This window comes from Panthera pardus, unplaced genomic scaffold (assembly GCF_024362965.1).
Source record: "Panthera pardus isolate Hobbes unplaced genomic scaffold, ASM2436296v1 HiC_scaffold_27, whole genome shotgun sequence".
Classification (NCBI taxonomy): domain Eukaryota; kingdom Metazoa; phylum Chordata; class Mammalia; order Carnivora; family Felidae; genus Panthera; species Panthera pardus.
This window is the reverse complement of record NW_026526843.1, coordinates 30,088,909-30,100,132: the sequence shown is the minus strand read 5'-3', so window position 1 is coordinate 30,100,132 and position 11,224 is coordinate 30,088,909. Positions and strand designations below refer to the sequence as shown.

Here is an 11,224-nt window from a genome sequence, read left to right as displayed (position 1 = left end):
GCGGCGCGCATCAGGTGGCGGAGGGGCCCTCCGCCAGAGCTCTGCAAAGCCGAGGCTCTCGGAACCGGTCGGGGCGCAAGGAGCAAGCGAGGGTGCGGAGAAGGGCTGCGCGCTGCGTCGCGCTTAGCTAGAGGATGGCGCGACGATGGCGTGAGGCCGGGGCCGGGGCCTCGCAGGTAGGGCCGAGGCGGGGGGGGGGGGGGGGGGGGGCCGGTCCCGCGGCGCCAGGGTAGGCGGGATCCGGCTGGGGGAGGGGAGCGACGGCCGGGAGGCCAGGTGGGGGGCCGGAGCTGGGCGGGGCGCGGCGCCCCGGCGGCCGCGGGGGAGGCGGGGCCGGGAGGCTCCGCCCGCCTAGGCCCCGCCCCGCCCCGCCTCCTCCGCCGGCTAGTCCTTGTCCGCCGATCCGTGCGCGCCACAAGCTCGCAGAGAGGGAGGAGAAAGCAGCCAGTTCCGGAGCCCTCCCTAGCCCGGCCCAACCTTTGCTCCAGAGATCATGGCTGCCGAGGATGTGGCGGCGACAGGCGCCGACCCGAGCGAGCTGGAGGGTGGCGGGCTGCTACACGAGATTTTCACGTCGCCGCTCAACCTGCTGCTGCTCGGCCTCTGCGTCTTCCTGCTGTACAAGATCGTGCGCGGGGACCAGCCGGCGGCCAGCAGCGACAGCGACGACGACGAGCCGCCCCCGCTGCCCCGCCTTAAGCGGCGCGACTTCACCCCTGCCGAGCTGCGGCGCTTCGACGGCGTCCAGGACCCGCGCATACTCATGGCCATCAACGGCAAGGTGTTCGACGTGACCAAAGGCCGCAAGTTCTACGGGCCCGGTAACGGCGGCCGCCCAGGGGACGCGGAGACAAAAGAAGGGGCCCCGGCCCGGGGCTGGGTCCGGGGGAGGCGAGGGGGAGGGAGGCGCCCCTGAGGGGAGGAATGGCGATCGTGGCGGGGCGGCTCCCAGCGGCAGTGGGCAAGGGGCCCTCAAGAAGTGCCGCGGCCGGCGGGGGACACCGCCAGCGCCGGGATGGGGGTGGAGGGAGAAGGCTGGAGCGCTCAGGCCGGGATGGGGGGAGGGGGGGCCGGCGAGATCGCTAACCGGGAAGGGGGGCACCGCCGAGCGCAGTGTTCGAGGCGCTTCGAGGGCACGGGGTTTGGGGCTTCCTGGAAGGAGGGGCGGTGTCGGGCTGGAGAAGGGAAACGAGGGTGTCTCGAGGGAAGCCGGGGGGAGGGGGGGAGGTCCAGCCTCGGAGAAGATGCGGAGGCCGCTGCCGCCGGGAGTGGCCGTGGTGTAACGTGAAGGTGCGGGAGATGGAGCGCGGAGGTGGGATTAGCAGCAGGTCGAAGCCGCGTGCGCGCTGGCGGGTGATGTGTGTGTGCGTATCCCGTGTCCGTGGCTCGCCAGGCGCGTGTGTGCGTGCGCGCGCGCGCTTGGAATGTGGCATGTGTCAGGTATGTGTGTGGCATGTGTTTGGTATGTGTGTGCGCGCGCTGCGTGTGGCCGACCGAAAAGCTGGAAGGTGAACGCGGAGATTCCGTGGGCGGGGGGGGGGCGGGGGGGGGTAAGGGAGCTGCTCGAGGGCGGAATGAGGCTGAACGCAGCGGACAATGGGAATGTGGCCAGATGAGAAGGTAATAGAGCATTTCAGTCTATAGCGCGAGAGAAAGGACTAGAAGCCAAAAAAAAAAAAAAAAAATTAAAAATGGAGGGAGAGAGAAGTGGGAGGATCCTGGGAAACAAAAGGGGTAGGGCTGTGAGGGCTGCTGGGTGTGGGGATTTCAGGAAAAGCCAACCGGAGGGGAAATGAGGGTGGCTGACTGCTGAGCCATTGGAGGACAGCAGGCCCGAAGGGCCTTAGAGATGAGGCTTTCTAAGCCTGCTGGTGGATCAGAATCACCTGATGCGCTTGAGGAAAAACACCGATTCCCGGCTTAATCACCGCCACCGTGGAGGAGTCTGTCGGGGAGGTCCAGCAATCTGCATTGTAAGAGGCTTTCCCCGGGGCGCCTTTGAGAAACGGCCGGGTTTGGAAAGTCGTGCCATGTAGACTATTTGGAGAGGAAGGAGGTTTTAGCTCGTTTAATACGGACTCCTAAAAACCGAGAGCTCAGGGAGTGTGTCCACATCGAGAGTACTCTCTTGCTCGCGGGTCTGGAGAGAGGGAAGCGGGTCTGGAGACGCGCACACGTACCCGTGATCCCCGTCATCTCCACTCCTGCTTTGTTTTACTCGCCCAGCCCAACTAATCAAGATCAGATGTGGGAAAGTTATTACGGAACTCGTCCCCTTAGCAGTGTTTCCCCAGTGGCTGATTTAGAAGACCTACCTTCTGTAGGCCGTGTAACTGTCAAGATCATTTGAAAACCACACCTCTATTATCGGCACTTACCCTGGCACACCTAGAGGCATTTTCAGTGGACATAATCATGTAAATACCCGTTAGTACTGAGCTGCACCATCAAGAAGTCCAAAGACGTGCACGGACCATCATCGTATGATTGTAATTTGCAAAGTCATTGGGGGGAATGTAGGCCTGTGCACAGAAACACAGCACTGGGAATCAGGCGACCTGAGTTCTAATCCGGGTTGGATTACTGACCAGCTGTGTGACCTGGCACGAAGCATTGTTCTCTCTGGGCCTTAGCTGTCCCTCTGAAAAATGCTGAGGACGGCCCATTGGGAGATCTTCCTAAGTCTCTACCCTGCGCTGTCGTCCTGTGAGCCCATGAATGCGTGATACCATGTACAAATGATAATCCACGTTACAAAGGATTCCTAAAAATGATTCATTCCGGTGCCCATTATTCTATGCATGGCACCTTTGTGGGCACTGGGAATACAGCAGGGAGCAAAACAGAAAAAGGGGCTGCTCATGGAGCTTATATTCTGGGAAGGTACATTCTGGTGAATATATTCCTAATGCTCCCCTTGGGCCATTTTTCAGTATTCAGTGACTATAATCTCTGAAGTAGCAAGGTCCACGCCAGAACAATTGGCCTGTTTTCAAGTACTAGATGCTACCATGGCCGCTAGAAGTGTGTGTGTGTGTGTGTGTGTGTGTGTGTGTGTGTGTGTGTGTGTATACAGTGTGAAAACTGTGAAATGTGTCATGTGAAAACTGTGTAATGGGTTTGTTGGGTTTTACCTTCTTTAGTGGGATAGCAAACAACCGGTTTTCTTTAGAACCTTATTTGCGTTCAACAGTTGGTCATAAATTTTGTCTAATTTGTACACAAATGAATTCCTTGTGGATTGAGCTTTCCAGTGACCAGGGGGCATATTGAAACTTGATCCGTCCTCATACCTGGCCTCGTGGTTACCTACAAACTTTTTAATGTCAGAGTTGCTACCCGATCCACCTTGGGGACACAGCACGTGGTTTAAAGTACAGTGGATTCTTTTCATTTACTTGTGCAATATTTAAATAAGTCTAAACATCCACGTCAAGCACCCACAAAATGATTCACCGCTCTCTTAGGCAAAAGTCTGTATAATAGCATTCTCATGTTTCATATATTTGTTTGGGATATTGATTCAGTCTTTGTCTTCCATGGAAGTGTGAGGATTTTGAGTCTTGTCTTCCAGCTCCCCAGAGTGACAGAGGTGATCTCTGTGCTATTTCTTCTTTATTGACAGTGTAGATTATGTAACATGAGGAGAGATTTCTGAACCACTGATACTCTCATAACATGATTTCTCCTGCAGATACCACATGTTAATGTTTAATACAGTCTCACCACCAAAGATCGCCACGAGATACTTTGGAGTCACTAAAACAGATCGGGATACATTTTATAAGGAAATGTTTTCATTTATGCCTTAGTATTTATTGCCTTAAGAAACTGTAACTTTCGCTGCTGTAGCCCTAGTGCCTCGAAGAGAGGCAGGCTCTGGGTTCAGTCCTAAAGCCGGATTCTGACCCGTGGGCTCAGTATTAACCTTAAACGATCTCCTACCACCGCATCCCGCCCTAGGAGATAATCATTCATGGCTTTCTTATTAGCTGTTTGAAAATCACAGGAAATGGATGATGATGCATAACATACTGATTTGTGACAGTCTGAGGACAACAGATCCTTCAGTATCCACCATGTAATGACAAAAGCATCACCGTCACTTAGGGTTTCCAAATGGAATTGGATACTGCAGAAGGGGGCTTTCTTCGTTGATGGGTAAGGAAGCTATTTCCTATGTATGAAGCACAGAGAAACTGTCCGTCTAATAAAGAACTGATCTTTGGTTTGGTTTTGTTTTTTAAGAGGGGCCGTATGGGGTCTTTGCCGGAAGAGACGCCTCCCGGGGCCTTGCCACCTTCTGCCTGGATAAGGAAGCCCTGAAGGACGAATATGACGACCTTTCTGACCTCACTCCCGCCCAGCAGGAGACCCTGAGTGACTGGGACTCTCAGTTCACTTGTAAGCATTTTTTTTAAAATTGTGCCCGGATCAAATTTCTACCAGTAATGGGATTCACAGCAGCACAATAGTTACTACTAAGCAGCCTGAAACTGGGGAGCATTTTGATAGGCTCCTGAACGGACGGATCAAGTTCATGGCTTGAAGTGATTGCAGCAGTGCTGAGTCACCTGCCATGATTGCGTCCAGTTTTTAGCCAGTTCCCCACGGAAACTTGGGTTTCTGTTATTTAAGTTTTTTTCAACGTTTTTAATTTATTTTTTGGGACAGAGAGAGACAGAGCATGAACGGGGGAGGGTCAGAGAGAGAGGGAGACACAGAATCGGAAACAGGCTCCAGGCTCCGAGCCATCAGCCCAGAGCCCGACGCGGGGCTCGAACTCACGGACCGCGAGATCGTGACCTGGCTGAAGTCGGACGCTTAACCGACTGCGCCACCCAGGCGCCCCTCTGTTATTTAAGTTTTTGACGGGTTTGCCTAGATTCCACACTAGGATTTGGTGCTTGGCCTGTCGGGGAAAGGATCATGGCCGTGTAGGCTGCAGAGAGGGATTTCAGAAGTCCTTACTAGCAAGGCTTGCTATTTAAAAGCAGCCCACATGTCTGTTGAAGAATGGGAGACTTGTGTTCAACAAAACAGCTTCTTTTTGAATCTAACTGAGCCTGACTATAGGCCTCATCTACAAATGATGCTTATAATCTGCCCAGCAACAATGGTGTCTGCATTTTTAAAAAGAAAGGGAAAAGGAGACACTTGTTTCCTGGCTTATGCTATGGGCTGAGGTCTTTGGGGCTGGAGGGTGGGGGGAGGAAGGACGGGGATTAGTTCAAATTTCGGGAATTGAGGAATCAGCTCTTGTCAAACCGAAGTGTTTATCACTTTAGCAACATCTCACTGCTAAGAATTTGACTAACCTTTCCCAGCTTTGAAACAGGATATAAAGACCATGACCATCACTTTCAGATTTTTTATTTATTTTTGGAGCACCTGGGTGGCTCAGTCGGTTAAGCACCTGACTTCAGCTCAGGTCATGATCTCACGGTTCGGGAGTTCGAGCCCCGCGTCGGGCTCTGTGCCGACAGCTCAGAGCCTGGAGCCTGCTTCACATTCTGTGTCTCCCTTTCTCTGCTCCTCACTCACTCACTCTCTCTCAAAAATAAAAACACTTAAAAAAATTTTTTAAAGATTTTTTAATTTATTTTTTATTTCTTTTAATGTTTTGTTTATTTTTGAGAGAGGGCGAGACAGAGGAGGAGCAGAGAGAGGGGGAGACACAGAATCCGAAGCAGGCTCCAGGCTCTGAGCTGTCGGCACAGAGCCTGACGCGGGGCTCGAACTCATGAACCGTGAGATGATGACCTGAGCTGAAGTCAGATGCTCAACCGACAGCCACTCAGGCACCCCCTAAGATTTTTTATTCTCAAATGTAGTTTTCTATTTGCTATTCTCTATAGCCAGTTAAATATTACTGACTCTTTTGGCTAAATCCAACCTTCTTTTTTTTTTTTTTTTGAAAATAATGCTGACTTCAGTGTTAATTATTAGCCAGCTATGGCTCTACCCCTAGATTTTGAATCCCAAGCAGACAAAGTATAGCTTTCAAGTCTAGAGGCAAGTCTTTTTACTTTGAAAACATGATTCAGCTATTTAACACTATCTAACATAGTCCCTGGTTTTCTGGTATCCTAAGGATGCTTTTGTACACATAGAGAACATTCTTCTGTATGAAACCAGCGAGTTGTAATTTATTACTGACAAAGCTCTATCTTCTAGGGCCTGCCTTCACCAAGGAGGTAAAAACTGTAAAAACTTTCTCCCCCTTCCACTAAGACCCGCCCCAAGTTCTGTTGTGACACCGGAGCTCCACTCAAAACTAATGTGGGTTCCCCTTAAAGCGGGTTTCTTGGGCGCCACCCGCCTTTTATTTGTTTTATGCAATCCCAGGCACCCTAGGGACCTTTACAACATGTTCGGATAGAGGAGTTCCAGTCCAGTGATTATTTCACACAAAAGCCGGTCTGGCTACCTGGTTAGACAGGTTGGTTACTCCCTGTTCAGAAAGAGGAGACCCGGCCCTCTTGGCCTCTGGCATCCGTAGGCTTAATCCCTCATTAGCTTGGCCTCAAGAATGCAGCCAGTGGGGCCGTGATCCCTTCTCCTGCCTTTTGCATTCTGGTTTGCACCCTTAAATCTGTTTTCTCCAACATCTCCAGTGCTCTCCTGCCTCCTTAATCACTTGCTTTTAACGATGCATAGCTTTTTCCTTGTGTTGGGAAAAACCACCGTCTCCCGCTTTTCCTCCATCCGCTAGAGGCCTTGTTCCTCCCCTTCACTGTCACCCGTCTAAGAAGTGCTGGTCCCTCACCACTGCTTTCTTACTCCCAGCGATTCAGTTTCCGTCCCCACAGTCCCACAGAACTTCCCTTCCTGAAGGTTTCCAGGGACCTGCTTCTTGCCAGTATTAACTTCACTCCTCCCGCCCTTGTAGAGCTCCTGTCACGTGCCCCCGCCCCCCGGGGGGGCCCCCCTCTCCAGAGTCCCCAGCTCCCGTTGGAACTTCATTAACTCGTATTTCCAATTTTGCTTTAAAGTAGCTCGCATCCTTCCCTTTCCATTCCCATGGACATCCTGCTTACTCCTGGCCCTTGTTCCTTCACGTACTGATCTGCCCGCCGGCCGCCTGGGCTCCCTGCGCTGGGCCTCCTTGCTGTCATCTGCCTGGTCTGCCAAAGCGCTGGTTTCCCATGCCGTTCTTTTGTCATAAACCTTCACTGCCCTTCGCCACCTGTAGCTGAAGTCCAGACGCTTCAGGCCGGCTGTCCGCCACCTCCATCATATTCGCCCACACTGCTTAGCCAGCCTTCCTCCCGCGCCGTTGAGCTCTCAACTCGGTCTCTCCGGTGTTCCCCAGATGTGTTCAGCCTCGCCTGCGTGCCTCCGTACGCGGCATTTTCATTTTCTGAAATCCCTCTTGCCTCACGTCCTCCTACGCGTCCTCCCAAGCATGTCGTCCTTCGTGAGGTGTTCCGAAACCCTTCCAACTAACTCCTAGCGAGCCCTGCTCTCCCGCTTGTGCACACAAACACGACTCTGCGTCAGCCTTCCCTTGCACACTCCTCGCCCAACACCGCCACCCCTTCTGTGTTTCTTCTGAACAAAACTCTTAATTCCCGGTCACCGAGGACTGTGGCATAAGACCTTCCTAACAGAGACCTTCAAGAAGCCCGGCACATCGCCGCATAGACCGTAGGCCTCTAGTGAATGTTTGCAGGTGGGAGGTAGTGGTTCTGGGTAAGGCACGAGAGCAATCATTTGTGTTTTCTTTGCCTCCAGTCAAGTATCATCACGTGGGCAAGCTGCTGAAGGAGGGGGAGGAGCCCACCGTGTACTCCGATGAGGAAGAAGCAAAAGATGAGAGCGCTCGGAAAAATGATTAGAGCGTCCGGTGGAAGCATATCTATTTTTGTATCTTGCAGAATCATTTGTAACATTCCAGTCTGTCTTTAAAACATGGTGATTTCCAATATTTAGAAACGTTTCGAACTCGGCTGTAAGTTTTTGTAATTAACATCACTAGTGACACTGATACGCAATTAACTCCCGTCTCCCAAGTGCATGATGCGTTTGTGTGTCGCAAATCCAGACCGTGAACTGCAGGGCCGTAATACAGACGTTATTACCGTTCCCTTCTCTCTGTAGTCAGTACGGGCCGACTTTCAGTTTGTTTTTCCTGAAAGAGACGGGCGAGACTTGGGTATTCCCTCCCTGCCCAAGCAGGTAAAGATGTTAAATGCAGAGCCCTTCCAGCAACCGAGAACAAAGGATGAACTTGCAGTCCCGACGTTCTCAAGACAGCAAATCCCTCATTTCTCAATTGACTTAGCTGCACGATTTCTGTTTTATCTACCTCTAAAGCAAATCTGCAGTATTCCAAAGCCTCCGGTATTGATTAAAGAAAGCTGTCCATTAAAAAAAAAAAAAAAAATTTTTTTTTTTTGAAATCTCAAAGCTGGGCTCAGTTGGGAAAAATACATTCGCTGTGTTTCTAGACCGCCTTACGATTTTTTTTTTTTTTTTTTTTTTTTTTGTCCTCTGGACACTCAGATGCCCCCGCTAACACAGCGGTATACAGTGAGGCTTGAAATAGGATCTGAACATTCGAAGGGAAGCCTTGGAAGAAATCAGCCGGCTTGCCTGAAAAGCTAACTCTACGAAGAAAATGTAGGGACCCTCTTCCCCATCCCCACGTTCACGGTGGGACGATGGTTACCCGACCGGGTTTGCCGCGAGGGCGGGGGGCGTGCCGCACAGAACACGCGTTTGCTCTCCCGGCAGCCCTCGCGCCCACCTCTGGGGAACGAAGAGAGTACAGGTCGCCGTAGCCACGCGGCTCTCAAAATCCATTCGTTAAGGTAACCGTCATTCTTCTGTCCCGACAAAAGTAGCCGCCGCAAGAGGAGTCGGGCCGGGTGTCTAGGTCTCTGATAACTGGGTCTTTTCGGTTAACAATAAACTTAGCTTACGTAGACTGTACAATTGTATGAATTTGTAAAAGTATATGAACTAGTGAGGTCTCCGACCCTTGTAACTGTAGTTGAATAGTCCTTGTATTTTCTTGTGAACCGTGTTTAATGGTTTTACCTCAAATCAGAAAACAAAATGAAGTGCTTTGGTCAGTTAATAAAAACGGTCTTACCCAGTATAGTGTGGTGGGTTGTCTTTTTTTTTAAACCTCGGAAATCAGATTCGGTCATTTTACTTTAGCTTAATATTCAGTTTCGCTCCTGAGGGGTGTGTGTGTGTGTGTGTGTGTGTGTGTGTGTGTGTGTATTCAAAAAGAAACCCGTTAAGGGGCAAGACCTCAGACCCTCACACCACAAACCAAATACCAGCTTATCTTGTGAAGAAGTAGTGAATTGAGGGGCGCCTGGGTGGCTCAGTCGGTTAAGTGCCTGATGGGTTCAGGTCATGGTCTTGGGGTTCATGAGTTCAAGGCTCATGTTGGACTCTGCACGGACAGTGCGGAGCCTGCTTGGGATTCTGTCTCCCTCTCTCTCGGCCCCTCCCCGCCTTGCTCTCTTTCTCTCTTTCTCAAATAAAAATAAACTCAGGGGCTCAGTAGGTTAAGCGTCCGACTACGGCTCAGGTCATGATCTCGCAGTCTGTGAGTTCGAGCCCCGCGTCGGGCTCTGTGCTGACAGCTCGGAGCCTGGAGCCGGCTTCGGATTCTGTGTCTCTCTCTCTCTGTCCCTCCCCTGCTTGTGCACTCTCTCTCTCCCTCAAAAATAAACATTAAAAATAAACCTAAGAAGACAGTGAATCGAGATTAGCTAAGCTGCCTTAATTCCAACGTACAAATGGACATTTTTTTAAAAAACTAGTGAATTTATGTTTTGTGACTTGTCAAATTCTGCCTCAGAACTTTTCTAAGCTCCAAGGCAGACCTGCCTTCGGGTCCATAGCAAGGTTATTAAGGGGTAACTGCTGATGGCATTAGCAAGTGCCAAGGCACGGTTGGTTGTTTCCGTTTCCAGATACCATCTGACCAGGAGAATATTCAGGAATTCTTTCACGGTAGCTAATTCCCCTCCTAGCAAAAGATCAGATTTGCGTATGCAGTTGGTTGTATAAATACAGCCTATTAATATTTTTTAGAAGTGTTTTGCCATTTTGACGTTAAAATTGGCAGAGTTTTCTTACGAGGGATGTACTCCCTGGACGAAAGAGGGCTTGCAGCTTTCCGGTTTTTCTGTTACCAAACATTGCCTATTTCTTTAAGTTTTTATTTATTTATTTCGGGAGTGGGGGCAGAGAGGGGGAGGGAATCCCAAGCAGGCTCCGCGCCATCAGCATGGAGTCCGATGCGGGGCTTGAACTCACAAACCAGGAGATCATGGCCTGAGCCAAGATCAAGAGTCAGCTGTTTAATCAACCGAGCCACCCAAGTGCCCCTGTTTCTTTTGTTTTTAAATGAGCTCTTCCCCCCCCCTCCCCCGCCCTGCCCCCACTAGGTTTCATGCAACTAATATTCCAGTTACCTGTTTTGTGCCAAGCACCCTATTACGCTGTGTGCTTCTGGGAAGGGGTGGGAGAGAGAAGTTGGGCCACCTTGCAGCCTGAAATCTTTCAGATGCGAAGATTAGGCTGCTCCTTTTTCTAAGCTAAACGGTGTGCCCGATGCCAAGAGGAAAACATCCAGGGCCCTGTTAAAGTTTCAATCTCAAATAGCCCGATTCCCCACCGTTGAGAATGAAATCAACATTGTATTGATTACATGTAAAAGGATATTACTAGAAGGCAGGACTTCAGTCTAGAAACTTCTCAAATCCAGCTAGCATATTCAGAAGCCACATTATGTAAAAGGTGCCATTTAAGATGGGGGCGTGGAGGTTACAGGCACCCGGCCAGTGGGGGAGGTGTGAGGTGAACATCTGCTTGTTCCCCTGCCTTTATCCAGCCCCTGCAGAGCCCCTGCGTTCTCAGGACTAGCGTCCTAAGCATTCTGTGTTTGCCGCGCCTCCCCATATCTGTGGCTTCTCTACATAACAACACATTCACAACACGTCGTCGGAGGGCCAAACAGGCTAATCCTAGACCCAGAACGAGCATCCGGACAGCCCTTGCTGTTTCAGAGACAGAGCTTTTTGACCCCCCCCAAAAGGGACCTTTCAGCTGTAAAGTACCCAGATTGTACTAAGGTACAGGCAGCCTTTGTTACAGAACACTTCGAGGCAGCGTGCCGGACGCTTCACGTGAAAATACAGGTGACTCCCGAATGGTCAAAGATTGACCAGTGAAGCCCCCGAGACGCCCCCACACC

General features: G+C 51.1%; 1 protein-coding gene across 1 annotated transcript; it reads left to right on the top strand.

Moving 5' to 3' along the window:
- Nucleotides 1-398: 398 nt before the first annotated feature.
- On the top strand, nucleotides 399-9,106 carry PGRMC1 (progesterone receptor membrane component 1). Its single transcript, XM_019421888.2, has 3 exons — nucleotides 399-821; nucleotides 4,249-4,404; nucleotides 7,738-9,106. The coding sequence occupies exons 1-3, from the start codon at nucleotides 494-496 to the stop codon at nucleotides 7,839-7,841; spliced, it is 588 nt and encodes a 195-aa protein (XP_019277433.1). The 5' UTR covers nucleotides 399-493; the 3' UTR covers nucleotides 7,842-9,106.
- Nucleotides 9,107-11,224: the final 2,118 nt, after the last annotated feature.

What these genes read in the sequence shown, in the direction of transcription:
- PGRMC1 (XM_019421888.2), top strand. Translation starts at nt 494, where the DNA reads ATGGCTGCCGAGGATGTGGCGGCGACAGGCGCCGACCCGAGCGAGCTG. An exon ending in CCGCAAGTTCTACGGGCCCG is followed by an intron (nt 822 to 4,248) that starts GTAACGGCGGCC and finishes TTGTTTTTTAAG; the next exon opens with AGGGGCCGTATGGGGTCTTT. An exon ending in CTGGGACTCTCAGTTCACTT is followed by an intron (nt 4,405 to 7,737) that starts GTAAGCATTTTT and finishes CTTTGCCTCCAG; the next exon opens with TCAAGTATCATCACGTGGGC.